General features: G+C 43.8%; 1 protein-coding gene across 2 annotated transcripts in view; it reads right to left on the bottom strand.

The window, feature by feature from the left end:
* The window catches only part of LOC129373043 (E3 ubiquitin-protein ligase DTX1-like), a 49,738-nt gene that overhangs the window by 26,015 nt on the left and 936 nt on the right, over positions 1–22,787 (bottom strand). For both annotated transcript variants that reach the window (XM_055050751.1, XM_055050752.1), the window contains exon 2: positions 22,186–22,787. In XM_055050751.1, coding sequence (XP_054906726.1) covers positions 22,186–22,444 — 259 coding nt within the window. In that variant the 5' untranslated portion in view covers positions 22,445–22,787. The remainder of the gene's footprint in view (positions 1–22,185) is intronic.

The raw sequence follows: 22,787 nt of genomic DNA, 5'->3' as shown, positions 1-22,787 counted from the left end.
TCAGCTCCCTCCTCCCTCCACAATCACCGTGGCCCCATGGGAAATCAGGACACCTCAGCCTATCCATCTCCACGCCACACATAAACAAAGGTATCCAGGCGCTCCTGCAGAAAGCGTCGCCCCTGTTCCTCCCCCAGCTAATTTAACGGCTAAACGCACAGTCCCATGCCAGGGAGAGCCGCGGCAATGACGGAGGAAAGGGAGTGTGTGTGGAGAATAAATAGGCGTGGGATTGGCACGGGTTGAGCAGGGCCGCTGGGCAGCGGTAACCCCCTCATTTGGCAGTTTGGCGCCAACGCAAGGGAATAAACTGCATCAGCAGAAACGCCGACTCTGACCTTGATTGCGTCCTGCAGTCTGCTGCTAAAGGACTCGGTTTGGTGGCTAATTTCAGTCTGAGCCGTGTGCTCACAGATGACTAGTCAGCCAGCTGCATGCGTCTCTCACATCTCCACCCAGCCATCCGTGCACAAATCTGCACCAATGTGTGAGCGTCTCTTGCAGGTGTGCCTCCTTTTTCTCAGAAGAAAGCCAAAACACACAACGTCGTTTGATAAGTTTCAAAATGAAACCTCTTCCACGCGTTCTTTGAAAGTCATGTTCTGCTCTCTGTAGAAGAGAAAGGCTCTGTGATGTTTCAGTTCCTCAATGTGGCTTTTTTTTTAAACAGATGTGCAACATGCAGGTATGATTTAAATTGATGTAAAAAATCAACAGCTAAATAAGCTTTGGGCAAATTTTATAAATAATGGAACAAGTACAGTTGCTTATGCCCAGGCCTCAATTTATCCATGAAAGCTAATAAACAGTCTTTCATTTTGAAGGCTGTTTATTAGCTGAAGCTGATGTGACAAAAATGCATAACACAGATGTGACCATATTATGTGGTTATTGTGCAACAGTTACTGTAAAGCGAAGCAAATAGTTTTTCTTTTGTTAATATATTTATTTGGGGATTTTAATGACATATTTTAGTTTTTGTTTTAAAAGCTGGAATTGGACCACAGGTTTGAATTTATGAAGGATTGCCTCTAATCTATATATGGTCAAAGTTAAACACACCTAGAAACTGGCTGAGCACCAACTTGTTGAACTAATTTTGCTTTCCGTCTCTGACAAGCTGTTTGAAATCTATTTTTTTTTCCCCCAGAGGTTAGAGGTCATTCAGAGAGGTTCAAGTAACACACTGGAATAACGCTGTTCTAATGTCTGCTTTCCCACCATCAGTTCTGATGTGTGGCTGCGATCAGAACTCGGGTGGAAAAAAACCACTTGCCTCCATGTTTCTGTTGGTTTGAGATGAAATGAAGCAAAATGTGGATGTAGCTCATACGCTCTTGTACAATGAACCAGTGCAGCAAAAATAGGCCCTCGGCAAAACGCCGCTACCGTCCTTTACTGCTGGCTCAGTGTTCCCGAACTTGAAAGCCTCGTCTTACAGCTAAGCTGCCCGATCTTTGTCTCATCTGGCCACGACGCGTTTCTCCAGAAAAACACTTGGTCGCTCCAATTAAAAGCCACAACATCAATGGGAAGTTTGTGACTGAAATGCTGCACACGTCTCAGAAATTTCTGGAAGAGCAGCTTATTTAGTCGCATTATTAAGAAGCTGGAGACACCGTCCTGCTGAGTTGACTGCATGATGACAAATAAAACAACGAGGTAAGAAAAAAACAGGGTTTAAATGTAAAAATGATTTCCATTTACAGACTCGTCATTTTTATCAATTATTTCTACGCCGTTCATCGCTCTAGGACATCCAGTTTCCTTCTGTCTGACAGCCTGTGTGCAGCTTCTCGCTAAAAATCCTCCCACCACTGTTACACTATTGGTCAGAGAAGGAAAAAAACTGTGAAAGAGCTGCTCTCTTTGTGTTTCAGAACTGCCAAATAATGATTGATGTTAATTGCACAAATTACACAAAAGGCCTTATAATGACTTTGACAAATGGCAGTGGAAAAAAGTTTGGCTTCACAAAGCTCAGCAGTCCAGAAGAAGCAAAAAAAAAAAAGTGAAACGAAAATATTCCCCATGGTGCAGCATCTTTATTTAAAGAAACAAATAAAGTTGCGTAGACGTTGCACATCTGGCAGGACGTGTATGTTGTGAGCTTTGTATGAACGTAATGCGTTGGAGTGAATTGCTAAAAGAGGACGAAGGTTATTTCCATAGCACTATTCAGAAACAAGATCACCCAAAGTGCGTTACATGATGAAATGAGTAGATTTCAGTAACAAAGAAAGAGAAAAATTGGACTAGACTAAAAGTGATAAAAACTGGGTTTTTATCAAGGTAAAAACTGTGTTTTAAACCTCGATTTAAAGAACATAAGGAGAGAACTCAGTGTTCCAGAGCTGCACTGATGCGCTCCATCTTTTCAGTTAGTGAGACCAGCAGCGCTCTAGATCAGCTGCAGCTGTCTGATTTGTTAAGGCAGTTGTCAATTTGACTAAGGATAAACACATGGATGAGTTTCTGAAAATCTTGTTGGCACAGTAGACCCTTGTTCCTGAAAATGTTCTCCAGGCGGCAGAAGGCTGTCTTTGTAATTGTCTTTATGTGTTTCTGAAAGTTGAGGTCTGAATGTGTCAATGTACGCCCAGATTCTAGACCCGATCAGTAGTTTCTAGCTGTAATAACTGAAGCTGTGTGCCGACTCTTGAGTTTTGTTTTTATTCAGCCAAAGCTAGTTATGGTACCACCACACATCAATTTGTCCTACACATCTACTGTGTAAATAGTGTAAATAGCTTTATTTATTTGAGCACAGAAAATTCTAATGGCTAAAACTAATTACCAGTCACTTAACCAGGTATGAGAACTATTCTGTTTAGTGCACTAAAAGCCTGAAGGGCTTTAAATTGGAAAATTATGATAGTCACACCTCCTTTGGTATATAGAGAGCTACAGAAAGAAAGAACATATATGCAAACAAGAAGGCAACCAACTTTATGATATGAAATTTGTCCAACCACGTCATAAACCAAACAAATGATGCTGAGGGAGGCTGGACTGAGACCAATCTCAGCACATCTACAGAGGCGTCAGTCATCTTGACATCCAGTCAAGTACACAAGTAAACTGGTTTCTGCCTCTAGTACTGTAATCAGCAACTTACTACATCAGCACTTCCACCCGTAACATTTTACAGAGGGCTTTCTGGGTCTACACGGTATTGAGGACTGAGAAATGCCAAGGTGAGCAGTTCTAAACATGGTTTGTTATTTATTTCCAATGTCTGGGCAGAGACAAGAGGTAAACCAATGCTACATTTAAAAGTAGCCATTGTCGTATGAAATAACGTGACAATATTAATTTAGTACTTCCTCTGTTTACCTATGACGCAGTAATTATGAAGAAAAAGTGCTGAAAGGTTTCAGGTTTGAAGACTAGGACACTAGGATCTGAATATCACTGCACAGTAAAAGAACTGTACCCCATAATAATTTCAGCAGTCTTGCAAAATCTCAAGAGATGAGATTTGGATTTGCACACACAGACAAAGGGATGATGGCAGAAATTATAACCAGCTGCCATAGCTCCAAAACTGAGAGGAGAGGCCTAGTGAGGCAGAAACATTTGTGCCGTCATGTTTGCATTCTGCTGTAGGATCTGTGTAAACTGCTGATGGAGGATTGTTAGGACTGGAGAGCAGAAGCCACAACACAGCAGTCCCAGAGCCATATGTGGAAAAGTTTTGTCCAAACATTCATTCTGAAACTTCTGCCACCTATTATATCCTGTAATTTACTGCTGTGTAAACACTCCACTTCCCCCCCCCCCCCGCCCCACCAAAATGTCTGGCCTGAGCTGCTGATGTTCTCCCCGTGACCCTTCCCGCTCATCCTAACAGGAAGCCGAGAAAGAGTGGTCACTTCCTGTCTGACCTTCTGTGCCTTCAGCGGCCATCTTTCCTGCCTCACTTATCTCCCTCACTCCCACGATGTCCTCCAGCTGTCCTCCCCCCTCTTCGCCCCCGACACCAGCACAGTCTCCTCCGGGTGAGGGATGGCTGCCTGATGTATTGTTACAATCGAATCTCGCCGCGGGACTCTCAACCCACTGTCACACAGCACCAGGCGGGTTCAGGATGGACTCAATTGGCCTTTCACATCTTAGCCGGAGCAGAAAAAGGAGAAGCCGTTCCAGTCCTCATCCCTAATAGCTTTGTGTTTGCCTGCGAGTGGGGAGGGGGGGATAGGGAATTACTCTTTTGAAAGGGAAGGACATGCATCATTAAATTGCAACATCCTTGACTGCCCTTAGAGGTATCCTGCAGGGGAAGTAAATAGATTGGGAAAATGATACTTTATAGATAGCAATATTGCATGCTTTTAGAACGGATGTACAATTACAGCTCATTCTGAACGAAAATATGCAGCACAGCCTGAGGGGATAATTTACTCTCAACGCAGAACTCTAATGCTCTCTTTTTACCCCCCCTCAAGGATTTTCCCTCATTTTTCATGTCAAAATGAAGACAAAATGAGACTTTTGAAGACTGTTATTTCCAGGCTTCACAATTAAATTTTTGTTACCCCTTGATTTTTTTTTTTTTTTTTTTACAACTTCATCTAATAACCAAAATAATAAAATGTCTCTGTTTGTGTTTTTGCTACAAGTTTCTACAGGTTTAGGGACAGGATCAGAAGAAAATACAACTGTAAGTGGATGGATGGTAGAGGTGAATACATTCTGGAGATGCAATCAGATTTACAATAACCTTTTATTCTTGTGCACTTATCCAGACCGGAAATATTTAAAAACATAAAATAAAACTGTTTTATTATTTCAAAACGAGGTAAAAGAACAAAACAAAACGACAAAAAAGCTGCTATTTCTATTACCTTAATGAATTTACAACATAAACTCGCCACTGAAGTTGTGTCACGCTTTTCAGTGGCCATCTGAGAAACGATAATAAAAAAAAACAAACAAAAAAAACACTCCCAACAGAAGCCATCTGTGACTCGATCAGTAGCTACAGGTGATTCCAGATATGGCAAAAAGCACCAGGTAGAAACGGTGTCGTCACAGAGAGGCAAGATGTCGTCGTCACGAAAGCGTCTCCGCAGAGAGAAGAGTGAGCCGGATGGGGTGGGCGCGCGTGTCCACATGTGAACCGCTGTACTGTTCCTTTCCCTGAGAACAGCACCAGCAGAGTCTTCCTCCTGTACTCATCATCTGCTGCTGACGCCAACTTCCCTCACCGGCCCAACCACCCCTTCCAGTCTCTTCTGGATCCCAGCCAAAGCAGTCACACTGAGCCATCCCTCACATTTTCCACTCTGTCACTCACTGGACCCCGTCCCAGCTCTCACACATACAACGCTCAGCTTTTGGACAGAGATGATAGATCTGTGTCAGTGAAAAACATCACCTTGTATTCAGTGCTGTGGGTTGCCCCGCCGCTGCTGTGCTTGGATCGAGCTCCATCGTAAATCCCTGTAATTGACGAACCTCTACCGCTTCCCAAGGCTCCCGTTGATCGTATTAAAACATTCTGCTGCGTTTTCCACTGAACTGGAAGGGGAGGGCTCGCAAAACGCTCACGGTCATATGTCTGAAAAGTCTTTAAGGGGTAATGAAAACAACAGAACAAAGTCCTGGTATTACATTGGTTTTACTCTTCCTTTCAGCACCTGAAAACTAAGTTGAGCTATAAATGTTTTTCTGAACTTGGTGTTAATACATGCTCTCAAGCACTAATTTCCCCTCCGAAATGTCTCCTTTAGGCATTGCCATTAAAACATGGATGCTTTCTCAATATACTGTTGCAAAGTTTCTAATCCACACTAGCAATAATCTGACTCACTACAGGTATCCACTGTAGGGTTCATATTACATAATTTGACTCAGAAGTGTTTTTTTTTTTATTGCACATCAAGAATAGTTAACTTTCAACAAAGGTACTAATATATGTCATGAACTCCCCAAGAAGCGTGCCTACAGTGATTCTGTACAGAATAACACTAAACTACCACATCATTGTCAATGGGAAGGAAAACTAAATATGGTGTTTAAGTTCTTTTGGAGGTAAAAACAGATGACTGTACTGTGCATTTTTATTCTGCCTCCTTTATAAAACAATCTTGGACTGAAATTAAAGCCTCGAGTCTTTCAAAGTGCATCTCTATCTGCTTTGTACATCCATTATTCAGTCTAGATAGCAAGCAAGCTGAAAACATTCCTTTTCAAATCTTGTTAAAAATGTTGCCAGTTTTAACGTCTGCTATGCACAATTCTGATTGTATGACAGACTAACTTCTGTCTGTCTTCTCCAGGGCAGCAGTGGCTATAATGTATCTCGCCATCATAGGCGTATGAATGTGCGCATGAATGGGTAAATGACTGAATGAAGTGTAAAGCACTTTGGAGTCCTCAGACTTGATAAACTGCTATCCAAGTACAGGCCATTTACCTTTTATCGTGGTCAATCAATCAGGCCCTAGTGCCTGAGTGTTAACCTCTGCTGTACCTGCTGCCCCCTATAGACTCCTTGTGTTTTCCCTCATGTGCTTTAGCCTTTCGCTAATTCCTCCTTTGTGTTCATTCGTCAAGCTTTCCTCCGCTGTTACCTCCAGTGTTCCTCCTCGGGTTCCCCACTCGTAATCTCCCTGCAATAGTTCCTGGGTCAACCATGCACGACCTCTCACCGTCATCATGCAACCACAGACCCAACATGTCCTGCTTCCATGTCAGCTCCCAGCATCCCCTGCACCACGCCAGCACAAGGACTCCCCTGACTCTGCTCTTTCTTTCCTGGCGTTCATCGCCTTCATCCACCGAAAGCCATCGACCGTTCAACCTTTATAAGAGTTTGTCTCCCTGGCTCCCCTCTGTCCCTCTACCTCGTAGCGTTGCAGTTTCCTGCCTCCTCCGACTTTCCAAAGCATCCAAAGAAATGTGTCAAAAAACTAAAAACAACAATGCAATCTGACAAACATGTCATGGAAGGATAACATATCCAAAGGGTTCAACCTAAAACTCAGCTGGAAAGGATCCAGCCGCTGCAACCCTGAACTAAAATGCATCAAAAATGTGGCTGAAGATAAAAAACAAAACAAAAAAAAACTCCATGAATTATTGTCGTCGACCTTCATCATTTTTCTCATATAAGTAGCAAATTCATAATAAATATGTTAATACATTCTTGAGTATGGAAAACATGAAATAATTAAAGCCAGTTTGATGTTTTCACATAACTCCCTGGGGCAGATCTTTAAAAGACTTTCATCTCTAGAAAAAGGACTCCTCACAAACAATGAACTCAAGATGGCCATCAGCGATGAAAGGGAGAAAAGTTGCTTTAAATATAAATGCCTCAAACTGTCAAACAAAAAGTTGTGATATTACCTGAATATGATAAGAGGAGATTTTCTTTTTATTGAAATGCATGTAAAGCAGAGGCCTTGGAAGTGAAATCTGTCTCTCTCCCATTTAAAAAGAAAAAGAAAAAAAAAAAGTGCTGCATACCTGTACATCAAAGTCCCAAAGATCAGTAAGAGACTTATCTGCTCTTTAGGTAACAGGAGGAGATCAGAGAACATCGTAATGAGCGTGATAGACTGGGATTAAGCCGCTTTAGCAGCATTGGATCTTAATATCTCTGTTCTTCAGCTCCTCTTTCAAAAAAAAGAAAGAGCTGAAGCTCCTTCCACGTCGTGATTCATCGCTTTTATTTTCCCAGGATGCATCTCTTCATAAAGGGCTGTGGTCATAAATAGTGACTTGGATTCCCTGAAGCATCCTGATCTCTTTGTCGGAAAAAGTGATGGATGAACAAAAGTGTCGGCAGATGAGGGAGAAAGGGGAGGAGAAGAAGAAGAAGAGAGGAATGGTGGGGGGGAGAACCAGAGATGGAATAACAAGAAAACAAGAAAGAAAAAAAGGAGGAAGTATCTGATGAGAGGAGCTTATCAGCTGACGAGAAAAATAAGCAGGGAGTGCGGCGGTGGGGGTAGCAACTTCTTGAAAAGTAAACGCTGCAGTAAAACAAAAGAAAAAAGAAATTGCCCAACTCACAGTTTCGCCTGCAAGAAAGACAAAGTGGTCAAGAGAAGCAAACCGACTCCCACTGCGGCCGTCCTCCTCTTCCTCAGTCCCTCCAGCTCCCCTCCCTGGCGAGGCGAGGGGAGCTGGCCAGTTTCTGCATGCTTGTGCAGCGTTTGCACTTACTGAGGTTACACTAAAAAGACAGAGCAGGTAAAAAAAAAAACTTCAGAAAATTAAGTTAGAGGCCTGTCCACCTGCCAGCTTCCGCACTGCAGCAGGCGCCGAGACAACCTTAATGCTGTGGCCGTCCCTCGGCTGAGGACTTTGGGTGTCTTTTCCACTCACTTGCGGCTGCAGCTGAGCGGGTGAGTGAAGACGAGCAGCGTTACGCTGAATTTTGACGCAAAGCTGCTTCCCTTTTGCGCCGCTTCGGCTGCGTCGATTCCAGGGGAAATCTCGTCAGTGCAGTCGAGTTGGGACAAAAAAAAAAAGAAAAAAAAAAGAGCAAAAATAAAGAGGCACAACTCAGGCGCTATTTGCTTCACATTAAATCTGCAGATTTGGGGTCACATAACATGGCATCACAGGCAGAGCGAGCTGACAGGTCTCCAGTGAATGAGATTTCTTGTTAGCAGGAGATGCAATTTCGCAAGGTAAAGCGAAACTCGGCTCCCTTAATTTTTCAAACCAAACACATCCAACGTAGTTTATGTAACGGCAAGCCTGAAAAAAAACCCCGAGTTGATGAGGACCAAGGGGTTTTAGAGGGACTGTCCCTTTTGAAAATAGTCACTTCACCTGCTCACCTTCTGTATTAATAATCATTTACTGCCAACTCCCACAGAAGAGCTCTTGTGCCTGAGCAAGAGCTAAATATTTCATCCAGGCATCGGCACAACAGTGAAGCCAAGTATTACCGGAGAGCAGATTGAATAAAAACATGAAAGTCCTTTTGAAAATAACTCAAGACGCACGCAGCCAGATTGTAGGGAGAGACGAGCAGGAAGAGCAGCACTAATCAGTGATATGGTTGAAAACAAACACACCCGAGTCGATAAAGCAACATAAACACGTAGAATTATTATTTATGTGGAGAAATTTTTTACATTTTTATTTTAAATGAAGATGACGGTTTTATTTTTGTGGCGAAACGGAAGAGGATGTGACCAATCCTCGAGGCAGACGACCAAAGAAGCCTTCTTTGAAAATGTGGAGCTATCTTCACAAACTCCTTTACAACAGAGAGACCAAAACAAAATCCCAGCTTTGCTGAAAGCAGAAATTTGAACCTTCAAAAGCAGACCGAGGCAGAGATCTCTCGGTTTGTGTTAACCCACCTCGAGTTTTACTGCCAGTCATTAGAGCTGATGTGAGCTACAGCAGTGCTGACACAGCAAAAATAATAATTCATATTCATTTATTGCTCTTTAATAGTTGATTTAATTACTGTCAAATATCACTATTTGGTTCACAACAAATATTTGAATGTGACAAATTGGGATTCCACAGCCCTCCAATTAACCGGATCTCGCCTGACAGTCCAGTGAATACTGAAACATCGGGCCTCACATCGCCAACAGCAACGCCGATCCCTCTATTTAGCAGGAAAAAGTGACGCATCCAACTTTTACTCCCCCACGCTTACACGGTGATGTATTCCACGGCAACGGTGCCATTATTCGTGCCAGGCGTCGCACCGCGGCAGCAGACGCCGCCGTCTGCTCAGCCGGAACCTGACTGATGGGCCGACTCGCACGGGGAGAGACTCGGAGAGAAAAGGTCACGTTGTTCCCCGTCGAATGACCTCGGCCACGCGACGCACGCAACACCGGTCGCTACACGACTCGGCTTAAAAGCGATTTGGCACGAAATGAGGTTTTAAAAAAGAAAAGCGTCCATCTCGCTGAACGTCACAGATTTCTGACTCACCGCTTTGTTCACACGACCGCATACAGGTCTATCGGATGGCCTACTCAACACTCATTGCTCACGAAATATGTTAAGTGGGTGGCTTCTCACCCCGCAAAAAACAACAATCACTTCCAGCAAATCAACCATAAAAAAACAAAAAAAACAAACTTGGACTACTGAAAGGGAGTGTGACTCATCCAAACGAACGACACGCAGCGAACGCGTTTGGCGAGATGGGCTTTCATAATCCACTTCACGGCTGTCAGACGGGCTCAGGCCTTATCAGAGGAAACGTCTGGCCACATTAGCGCAAGCTGTCCCTGTGCCAGTGGACATTGGTCGACTCTGATCAGCGCTGAAGTGGACATGGTGCGAGAGCGTTGAGAGGGCGTCAAAGTGCTTTGGCCGCACAACGTGCTGATGTGTTCAACAGTTTCACCTCGACTGTGCTGCTCTTTCTGAAGGATGTTCTTTTTTTTTTTTTTCTTAATTGAAAAATCAGGTCCAGTACCTTTCCTCCATGGACTCGCAGCTTTAATCACATTTGTGCAGCGTTCAGACTTTAAACTACATATCAAGTGCTCGTCCAAAATGCTCCTCTATATTTCTGAGTTGCGCAGTTCGACTATAATCCCTCAGGATATAAGGAGCAGACGGCTAGTGTAAGAGTCCGCTTGTGGTCGAGGTGAAATCTTTGCCATTTTAGGGCTGAAAGCATGAATCAGCCTCCAAAGATTACCGCTACGCTGTCGGGAGTTTCGACAAATGCAGCCCGCCTCGTTTCTCGTATGAACAATTAGAAAGTTGTCGATTGTGCTGATTTGACAAAGGACGAAGCTAAAGTCGCTGAAATATTAACAGTGGAGTGTTACAGCTGAGCCAGAAAGACGGTTTTCCTCTCATTGTACAGATATTGCTGAAAAGGGTTCGCTTCAGTGAGACGATTTCATGCCCTCGGGTTCCCAACAGCTGGAAGAAATTTGCATAATTCAAAAGGACCTATGATTAATGAATCATTTATGACATTCTTAGAACGTGTTATTACTCCAGAGGAGATAAGGGTCAACTCATTTAATTAGTATTAAACTCAGAGATGTGCAAAGAAAGAAAACCGAATCTAAAATTATATATATTTATTATTTTTCATTTTACTTCTTGCTGCTGGATAATTGGATGCAACAGGAAGAACAAACCCTGTGCAGCTCCCAGAGGAAGGACACTTAGTTGTAATTGTAACGACACAGAAAAGTCACTTTATTTACAACAGAGGTTTCTGAACGGTGTGGGGGGTTGGAGGTTCCCATGCTGCTCATGCTTGTATTGTTTGAGCAGATGAATATTTAATCTTAAGGGAATGCATGATCCAGCCCCACAGAGGGCCACAGTTCTCCTCCTGATATCTTGCCAAAAAGGAAGCAGTGTGGTTCTGGTATCGTTTTAAAACATGTCTTCATTTAAGTCGTGTTAAAATGTCTCTGATTTGTGTGCGCTTCAGCCCGTCAGAAGCTTACTGAACCATGACATCATCGTCATCATCGTCAGGGATTTACCAAGGTGACTCAAGGCAGAGTAATCTCAGTCTTTGTGAACTTTTGTCTGTATCTCTGTATCAGTAAATGCGCCATGCTCATGCCGGCAATTTTTATTTTTTTAAGACTTTTGAGATTTCCATTTCTGTCTTGTTTTTCAACATCCTGTTTGGGAATCTGCAACTTCAGGAAATACACACCAAGGCTGCCGTTTTACAATGTTAGCCATCCTAACCTCTGATGTACGTCAGCTAAACCCTGCATGACAACAACTCACACAGTAATGTGAAGCTCAATCTGCTTCTTGGGCTTTTCTCTACTTCCTGTGCAGCTCAGGTCCACTCGGCCGCTCGGTCAAGTTTCTCATTTTAACTGCAGCTTTAGGAGCATTTTATTTTGAAAAAACACCAACTTCCACCTTCATATGACTTAAGGAGTAAAGACTCCTCACAGTTTTATAATTAGGCCTGAGAACATCACTGGACTTTGAAACGTCAATCTAGATGCCATACGTTTATTTTTACTCATTTATTTTTACATTTGGATTATTCATTGCTTTATGTTTGAGCTTTGTTTATTAATCACGTGTCATATTTTCAATCAGGATTGAGAAAAATGTCCAAGCTTTTAAATTTCGGCAGCATTAAATCTCCTGAACTGCCTGTCAACTTGTCAAGATGAGCAGCAGGACAAAGAAAAGAGACAAGAGTAAAAACTAAATCACTAAATATACTGCGTTACATATATATACAAATACTGATGGTCTTTCCCACACTGAAACAAATCCATCATAAAACCCGCCACTGGGACTCAGACATGAATCAACACCCGAGAGACTTTGCAATGACAGCGTTCGCATTCCTTCACCTGACAAACGGCTCTCTGACTGAAACGCATTGATGCAAAGCGCATAAAGTGGAATCACGACGGCCCGACGGTATAAACCCCGAATACGTTTCCAGACACGCGACGGCATGTGAGCAGCTCCTCCGAGAAGGAGAGGTGGAGGAGGGCCGCCAGCACGGCCTGGCCTGGCACACTTCCTCCTCTCGCAAGTTACTGCAGGACGCTCGTCCTGCTTGCCGGGTTTGGCCTCGTGCCAAGAGCCGTGATTTAGAAGTGCTTACAGGTGACACCGAGAACGGAGGAGAGGAGGGCGGGGAGTGCCTCGCATTGATATTCCAGCAACTGCTCAGGCAGCACACAATCAAAATAAGTGATATTGCTTGTAGGGCCTGAGCCACAAATATTCTCCCTCTTTTTGTCATCGCTCCAAACAGCTCTTGACCTTGCTGCGAGAAGGGAAAGTCGACGTCAAAACCTTTGCAGCCAGATATGCAGAGCCAAACAGTTTTGGATGCAGGAGCAACCGATGCTTAGCATAGCATCTGGGAGCTTTTTAGAAAAGGATGTTGAAATTTGAAATCTGATCTGAATTGTTATAGCATACATAACAATTATTGCTAAATGAACATTAAACCATAATCCCCAAGTGAAGTTACTGGTCGACTGGTTCATTGGGGCATTCACACCAGCCCAGTTCAGCCCACTTTAATTGAAATCTGGTCCGTTTGGCGAACTCTGATGCGGATCCGCCTAAAAACCCAGGTCTGGGTTCCACTGAAGTGAACTGGCACGGTTTGAATGTGTCAGTGGATGCCGACCGGACACTGCTAGGGGCGAACAGGTTTCTCAAAGACTTTGAATCGTTTGACACAGTCTGAAAGCGAACTACACCAGCTGAAACTCACAAATTTAGAGCCGAGTCTACCAGACAATCGGGTGTTAAAACGCCCTAATTTTTATGCAGCGTTGGAGCAGTAGAACAGTCCAACAACTCAACGAAGTGAACATTCAACATAAGTACCTTCCAAAAGTAAGCGAACGGCCATGACATTCAGAACAAAAGGCGAGCTGTACATGTAGGGCATAAAAATAGAAGACAACCAATTCCAAATGGTTTACTATTTACTAGCATTCATTCAGATGGTTTTATGTTCACTACATTTAATCACATTATGCAAAAGCTGTTCCGAGCTGTGCGAGACGGTCTTTAGAGGGGTGATTTACATGAGCGCGAGGAGACTTTAAGACGGAGGCTCGACGCACGTTTGTTCAACAAGGAGTCAGCCAATAAACGAAAGCGGGAGATGAAGCGGAGTTTACACAGACAATGCTTTGATAATCCCTGCTTTCTGGCAGCAGCGGGCCGAGTCAGACTCCCGGGCTCTGATCTGAGCGACCTCCCAGACAAGCCTGATAAGGGGTGCGGAGAGCAGCTTTGAAAGCCGTTTTTTTTTTCCCCCTCCCTTGATGGAAAAGTAAGATATCCACTTTAGATGTCGAAAGTGGCGACTCGGTGGATTACGAGTTCGAACGTGACGCTTGGAAACGATTCCACGACCGAAGCCAGAGGCTGCCAAGAGCCGCGGACGCCGAACTCATCACTGCAATGCAATAAAGACGTGGAGCCAGAAACGGATCCAACGAGGCTGGAAATCGGGTTGGGTTTAAACTCAACAGCCGTCTGCCGGACGCTTTTCAACAAAACTACGGGGATTATCGATTGCAGTTCCACGGAGGAGAACCATAATTTCTTTCCGATCAGATTTTTTTGTGAGCCTTTTCGAATGAAGACAAATGTCAACATAAAAGACATCCTGGCCCAATACAAAATACGTTTCACCCCAACAATGACTTCATTTGTTCGCGCACAAAGCGGCCTGTTTAAGCACACAGCTGAGGTGTGGCTAGTGAAATCAAACTCAGCTTCCCAAAAAAGTGAAATCACAGTTGAAAAGGTTGCTTCTCTGTTTCACCGTTGTTTTGTTACTGGGTTTACTTGGGTTCTTATCGTCAAAAATCCCAATTTGAATGCTGGTAAAAAGTGTCAAAAATAAAAAAGTGTTTTTTGTTCTGTTCGTAGTGGTGAACCCGGATTCAATGGTTCTGCTTCATTTGTTGGATTTACAAACTGTTATATTGCAAAGTTGCCTTTTTTTAAAGCCATCTTGTGTTTTGAACTTTTGACTGATCAAAGTCTGAAAATGGTCAGAAATCATAATACCAGTAATTAATACAACAATTAATTAACAACATATCTTGCAAGTTTTAGAGGGTTTTATTCATTTCAGCTACCAAAAAATAAAAAACCCAGTAAATTATGTGAAACATAAATACTGGAGGCTCCCGTTTATTTCAGAGTCCTGTGCAGCATTATGCCGGTGTTTGCGGCAGCCATCGGCCTCCCACCGTCACACTCACCAAAAGCAAGGCTTGATCAGATAGCCAGCAACAAATATCAATAAATAAGGCTTGATTAAAATAAAATTAAATCGGAAGCCATTAGGCTTAAGTGGATGTTTCACAGCAACAAACGCTCAAGCAGCCTCCTGTGATTCATTCCCTTCCTCCAGCCTGTCACTTCCCATCAGGAAACCGTTCCACCTCTCCCCGTGTTCCTCTTCACTCCACACCTCTGCGGGTTCCTCCCTCCATCTCCCTTTTCCTGCAGACATCCGAGTGGAATCCAACCGGCTGCTTCGGGCCTAACGGACCCCAGAGGAGGGCGACACCTCGGCGCCGCTGAAAACCCCTCTCTGACAAATCACTATTTAGCTATACGGATGGTAATATTTTGTGGTTGCAATGGCTGTACACATAGCAACAAACCGTATCTATGCTGAAGTTGAAACAGCAAAAGAAAGAAAACTTGATCGCTTTTGTAAGCAGTGGGATAGTTGTGATCAATTAGCCTTTATTGCTAACGGAGGATGTACATTTATTATCACAACTATTTACCTCACAGTAACCATGAACACTATGAAAATAGCACACCCAAATTTGCCTGCCATTTCAGACAGTCCTTGTTCCCTTGGCAAGAGAAGTGGCCCCCAGGATCACAGGTCCTCCACTGTGCATAACAGTGGGCATGAGCTGCTATTCAACATGTTAAACCTTTGCTTTGCACCAGAACAGAAAACACTCAAAGTCGAAATAAATAGAAGCTGTAAAACCAAATGGTGGTTCTTGGTTTCACTCTGAACTATGAAAATCCAAGGAGTGCATTGGTGGAAACAGCAATCTGAGAAATAAATCTACAAAAACAGAAAATCTGATTAACTGATCAAATCAAATAATTGATTCCAGTTCTAGTAAGTTCCTTAATGGACATTTTCTCTTTCTTTCTTTTTTTTTAATTGAGCAAAAATCACATAAAAGTCAGTGATGTGCTTTCAGATACATGGGAAGAATCTTGTAATTTCTTAATTCCCTGTTTAATTCACAACTACAATCTATCACAGAAAATGTAGCAGATGTTTCTTCATTATGTCTCGTAGTGCTTACTTAAAAAACTGCATTTGTCACATTTAGAATTCACAGCTCAGACCTAAAAATAAGTCAAATAAATGAATAAAAGAAAACAGAAAATAAAATGATACTGGTCAGGAAATCTGGTTGGCATCTCTCTATATTTTCAAACTGCGGGGAACTTTCTGCTGTAACAATATAACTCAAGATAATTAGACGTCTCTGCCACTGATGAAGTATGAAATGTAAACGGTGTCAGTAAATGCGTCCGTCACTGAATGACTGTCGACACAGTGATTCTTACTGTAATCAGAGTAGCGCACCAAACACGCCGTGCCAGCCAACATCACAGCAACACCGATGCATAAACCATTTGAAAGCAACGGCAAACGCACCACAATCACACCCAACGACAAAAACGCTCCGTTTCTATTTCTAGCCGGCTTCCTTACATCTCTCCGCACACAAGCGCAGACTTTAAAGTCTATAGGCTCCGCTTCCACCTCGGTTTCGCTTTCTTCTCATGCAGATGGGATTTCACAGTCAGAGCCGGCGTGCACGCCACCTGACCTTTTTCACGTACATCGCAGGAATCCTTTTCACAGCTTCCTCCCACAGACCACCGAAACTGTTCCCACACATACTCCATACTGAGCAACAAAGGAGGTAGAAAGAGTGAGATAGAAAAAAAAAAGAACAAATTCACAGCTCTTTCTCGACAATATGCAGCCTTTTCAGTGCACAGGTAGCGGCACTGAATCCCCCGACCAGCCCGTAACCCAGATTGAGGTCTTTGTCTTCTGCTGTTTGCGCTCAGTAATTAGCCAGAGAGAGGGCAGTTAGTCGTAGGTAATGAGCCAGAGGAGAGGAGGCTCTGGAGCCCCGGCATGGCAGCACAGCAGCCATCAGCGGTTTGTCTTTTAGAGGCACACACACGGGGCCTTCTTGGGCACAGTGACACTGCAGGGGCCTCAGATACCCAGCAAAGAGACGCGGCACACGCGCGGACATGCAGAAACATTGTCAGATTTTGTCACGTTGCCGCCACAAACCTCAATATATCAGATTGGGATTTATTGTGAGCCAGAGGTTTAAGAGAAGGCTCTAGATCAAGCGGCGTTCAACGTGGCCACATTTTTTGTTGGTTTTAGTTTTTTGAGAATTATATATTTTTTCGACCCACAAGTACTTTTGAGCTGACGATTTTGGATCAAGTGACAAAAAGTTAGGACACCCCTGGTGTCGTCTCTATTTGTCTTCTCAGCCATCTTCTTCTTTGTTGGTCCCAAAAAAAATCCTGCCAAGTTTGTGGTTGCAATGTGGCAAAATGTGAAGAAAACCTCTGACACACACACACACACACACACATTTGCAAGGTACTGTGCATTTTGTTCCGACGCTGAATTTTATTTCATAGTTTACTTGGAAATTAACATTTCAGTCACCCTATGATTGGCAAATATCAAACTTGAACGCTGACTTAAACTCATGGGGAAGCCACCCGAGCAAATAATCAGGATATAAATTCAATTTGCACAATGTCGGTGGGAAAGATCACCCACGGCTGACACGTGCTGCATTTCAATTTCTGCGCTGCACAAAGCAAATTTCTACTCGGCAAGAAAAAAGGTCACAACAAGTGAGAACGACACACACACACACACACACGAATGCAGATGAGCTGATCTGTGCCTCGTAGCCCTTGTCATAAAAAGGGAAAATATTGAAGATGTGAGTGCTTAAAAGCCAGGCGGCTGAATCAATCAGTGAAACGTCCATCTGACAGGCCGGGAGCGTTGGTGTATGACGGCAGACGGGTCTGTCTGTTTCACCCAGGGAGCGCTGTACTGAAAGGGGGTCTGTGCGAAGCAGTGTTCAGATTTTCAGCCGGGCATCTGTGGAGGAGGACAGATTGATCCCGATTGGCCGGCAGCCAGTCGCCGCCTTTGCCTTCACACGCGCAGGGCCGGCCTCACCGAGGTTCCCGCGCCGTGATTCATCCCGCTGCAAATTAAGTACACTTGTGCTTGGACTGCCAGCCGAAGAGAGGGACCCTGCAGCATCATGTGCGGTGCCAGCGCTGTCGTCACGGCGCTCCGATTACAGGGAGCGCACTGTAAACTAAACCTGCAGTCTCATTAGTCGGAGTAAGTCGGCCTGGTTGCTGCCCACAGGGGATCCTCCCAAACCCACACACCCTGCACACACAGGATCCTTTAAACTTTGCATTCTCGTACATAGACGGCAGGATTCTTTTTCCAGCTGAACAGAAACAAAAGTCAGCATCTTTGGACCTAAAGAGTTGGCACGCAGCTTCATCTATTACACCTAAGCTGGTGACCGGGTCTGAAATGTGGGTGAAGGGATGGATTCAGACCTGAACCTTCAGAGCCACATAAAGGCAGCTACAAAATCAGCCTCTTGTCACCTGAAGAGCATTTCCAGAGTTAGAGGACTAATGTCCCAGGAAGATGTAGAGAAACTCATCCATGTGTTTGTCTTTTGTCATTTTTGATTACTGCAACAGCGTCTTCACAAGTCTGCCTACAAACAAAAAAATCATCCAGAACGCCGCTGCTCACGTTCTGACTAAAACCAGGAAGATGGATAAATCACTGACCCAAAATATATGAATGATCTGTTGTTGTGTCAATCTTGCGATGGATTGGAGACCTGTCCAGGGCGTACCCCACCTCTCTCCCGAAATGTCTTGCTGGAGATGGGCACCAGTACACCTCCTGACCCCACTAGTGGATTTGTTTGATGATTTTGATGATGACATTTGACAAACTGTAATGTTTATTGTTTGCTTCATTATGTTTTTTATGATGTAGGGCACGTTTAGCCGCCTCGTTGCCCAATTGTGCCACACAAATAAATTTGACTCCCATTTCCTGCTAAAACTGGCCTCAGAGGATGAGATCACCCACTCCCCTAGTGAATGGGATCTCCTGACAGCATGCGTCGAACACCGCGTTTGACAAGCTCACGAAGCATCAAAGACGATGTCCTGGCTGGAGGTTGAGCGCGTTTAGGTGCGGGAGGGGGGGTGAGAGTTCAGAGGATTGAGAGGATTCTCGTCAGGCTACGCCGTGACAGGTTGATCCCAGACAGAGGTGAAGACAGCGCTCCGAACGGCACCGGGAGACCAGATAAACGTCAGGCCCGGATCTTGCTCTGCGGTAATGACTGACAAAGTGTTTACAGGCTCATCTCACAGCCAGTCAAACTGGAGGCACGTGGGAGGCTGTGCATTGCACTCTGTTAGACGGGGCAGCGCCGGTGAGAAGGATCGGAAACTAAGCCCGACATCTTCGTAGGGCATTCCAGGGTTGAACGGATGAGAAGGAAAGCAGCTGCGCTCGTTTCCACATTTTATTCAAATGGAACTGAAAAAAGCCATTATTTACTATGAATCCTTGTTCCTTCAGGACCTAACTCTACAAAATGCAAGATGCCTGGAAAAGCCCCTTCAGTGGAAGAGGGATTTTGCACACTAGACCAACATATTAGGGCGTAATTGCAAAATGTACATTGTTTTTCTACGTCTTTTACTAATGAAGGACATAGTTTTTGGAATTTGTGTTCCGTCCCTCTGAGTAAATTGTCCAAAAGCAACATTTCTCTGCGATTAGCATTCTGTTTGAGTGGACAGCAAACTTCTGTGATCAGTTTTCAAGTCTCGGCACAAATTCTAAATTAGATTTAGAGCTGACCTATTCAAACACATTAATGCAATTTGATTAAAGGATTCCGTATTAGTGTGGCTGACGACCTACTGGAAGGCAAAAAAGACCAGTCAGAGTGTTTTTGCAGCCTCTGACTGGTTTTCCTCTGAGGTTGCCTCGTTTACCTCCATCCAACAATCCCACCGACTCCGGCTTAACTACCCTGTCCCTCCTGAATAAAAAGCATTCCCACAGGATGATGCATCCAGCGCCGTGTTTCATGGTGGACAGGGTTTGATTGGATACAAATTCACATCAGATATTTTCAGTTCAAGGAGTATGAATACTTTCGAAGGGCACTATATAATCGCCAGCAACTGCGTAAGCTTGTTTTTTCGTTCCACAAAACCTGGAAAAAGAAACACAACATTTGCTCGTCAAAACGGAAAAAAATAATCTCAATGTTTGTTTGTAAAACTGGACAGTTACCAGCCACACACACATCTGCATAAAACTTCAGATGGATCTAATTCAATGAGGAAGAGCCCTTACCGAATTAGAGCCGTGCTTCTGTTCTGTCTGCGCTCTAATATAATAATGCACTCGCAAATTAACCACAGCAAACCCATTAAAGGTGACACAGAGCAGTTGAATGCACTGCGGGGTCACCTTCTGCAGATCCCACGTGTACGTCTATGAGCCACGTGATGCTTTCATGTTGCATAACATCTACGACAAAAAAAAACTAAAAAACAGAAGAAGACGAAGGAACCCACAGCCTATGACAGAAAATTGTGAAATGTCTTTAGGTGGTTACTTTTTTTTTTTTTTTTTTGCAAATGTGACTTTTGCTTACAATAAAGCTTCAGATATAAAGCTCATTTTGTGGCTCTCTGGATTTCTAGCTAATCAGAAACATTTAGGCCAGCAAATGAAACATGAAAGTTCGGATTACTGAGCAGAAGGTGTGAACTCTGCCATTTTGAAAGTTTTTTTTTTGTTTGTTTTTTGTTTTAAGAAAGGTTCTATTAAAATGTTTCAAGCAGTTATTATGTGACCTGCGACACCAAACTCTTTTTTTCATTTGCATTTTGTACAAAAGCAGATGAATTGGTCCTCGAGGCAGAAGCCAAGTGCTGGAGCAATACGGGAACCAACTCAAGCTTTTAGCATATAAAGTCGCCTCAGAAAATGTGTCACGCAAAGGCTGTTTTAGAAACCGTTGAATTGTCAAGGTTTGCACGGTGATTTTATATAGAAGTAAATTTTTATTTACATCAGAAATGGAGGTAGGAGCCAGTGTGTTTATGTTGGGTAAAAATATACATATGTTATATTATATGCCATAATAATTTTTGCTTTTAACTTTTGTAACAGACCATTATTCTGACTGGAAATGTTTTACATGCTCCTTTTTTTCCAGCACTAGTTTCCCACTGGAAGGTCATCAAAGGTGAACATATTCCTTCCTTCATTACCCGATTAGATCACCATTAGGTTTCTTATAAAACTCACACAAAAAACAAAAACGACTCTGGTTATCATGTTTGCATCAGATGGAATCAGTCCTGGAGTCAACCTGCACCTCTTGTCACCTTATGAAGATGTAAAAACTGCCCTGGGACACATTCACACGTGGAATCGCTTTCTTTGAAAGGAGAGTGAACAGAAAGCCACTGACTAAACGGTGCTCACTCCTGCTGACCTCAGTCAAGGTCATGGCATTCAAACTGCTGGATGACGACGAGTCAAAAAAAAAAAAAAACACTTCACTTGAAGCACATTAGTGCTGTTCGCTTCTCAGTTCTGCATCTTCCATACATCAGCCTCAGCAAATGAATGACACAAAATATTGACATAGCAAAGTATTAACAGGATGGTACAGTGGGATTTTTTACTCAGCTTACCAGAGTGTGAAAATCTCAAAATGGCCCATGCCTGCTAAAGTCATAAAACTACTCTTAAAGTGCTGTGAAGATTATTTGCCTACTTACATATACGTCTTCTCTTTTTACTTCCAAGAGTGAGAAAGAGTCAAAAACATTTTAGCTTTCTAAGGTGAAAACCACAGATGACCAAAAGCAACAAAAAGCCTCATCTCACATTCATCTTAAAACAATTAAATTAAAATTTAATAAATTATATTAAAATATATTATGGATTGACCAGACAAAAAGTGGAGCTTTTTGGAAGGTGTGCATGGGGGTGTGTGTGTCTGTGTGTGTGTGTCTGTGTGTTCCCACAGGAAAATGTTCAGCAACCGTTTTGTGACATTAAGCTCAAACGCACTCAGCAGAAAAATGATCCAAACCACAGACAGCAGCAAGTCTACCTCAGACTCGCTCAATAACAACAAAAAAGAAAAGTAAAGAATTTTGGAGAAGTCTAGTTGAAATCCAGACATAAATCCGATTGAGATCTCCCCTCATTGCTCTAAATCTCTCCAACGAGGCAAAAGACTGATTCCCAGTTATCACAAACGCTTGGCAGCAGTTGTTGCCACCAAGGACGATGGCACTGGCTTTAAGAGGATATTACTTATTTACTTTTGGTTTGGATAGCGCTTACCAGCTGCTAAACTAAATCATTATATGAATACTGATCCATAATTGCTCATGTTATTTTTGTCTCAGTTTACTACAAGACACACACACAAAAGAAACAAACTGAAAAAGTCTGCAAAGGGCAATAACACATTTCCACTGTAGCATCTCCACTCTCCTGGAAAGCGACAGCTAAGTCATCTCTGCCCAGGGTCTCCTGCCTCTTACCTGTGTCCTGCCGAAACTGGTGCATAGACTGCAGGTCGATGATGTAAGGGGAGAGCTGGGCATCCACCTGCCCGAGAACCACGCTTCCCCTGGCGTCCCCCTTCAGCACGTTCTCGATGTGGTGGCACACCGCCGCGCTGTACGGCCTCCAGCGCCCGTGCTCGTTCAGCCACTCCCAGACCACCACCCTGGCCAGGTTCTGAGGCGGGTACCCCACGCCGTTCATGGGCACCAGGAGCCCCGACCCGGGGCGAGCCATCTTTCTCCGGCGGTGTCCGCGTCTGAGCTGCTGGGCTGCGTCCCCGTGCTAGAACACCACTGCGACCCCCGGGCCCCAACCCCGCCGGTGAGTCAGCTCACACACAAGAACATGGTTTTGGACCAGTCCTCAAAAGAGAAAACAGCTCGAATCAGCAGTTAGTGTGATGGTCCTCAGTTATCTCATGCTGCTTTCAGGCAATCGGCTCGGATGAAGTCATCTTCAGCAGGTTTCTCTCTTGACAGGGGCCACTTTCGATGACGAGCCGAAGCCTATCTTGTCCTGTTTGACGTGACAGATCCTGATGATGATGATGATGATGATGATGATGACCACAGGAGAG

Source organism: Poeciliopsis prolifica, unplaced genomic scaffold (assembly GCF_027474105.1).
Source record: "Poeciliopsis prolifica strain line A6 unplaced genomic scaffold, Auburn_PproV2 SCAFFOLD031, whole genome shotgun sequence".
NCBI classification, from domain to species: Eukaryota; Metazoa; Chordata; class Actinopteri; order Cyprinodontiformes; family Poeciliidae; genus Poeciliopsis; species Poeciliopsis prolifica.
Note: the sequence above shows the minus strand (reverse complement) of the source record. Positions and strands in the feature narration are given on the sequence as shown.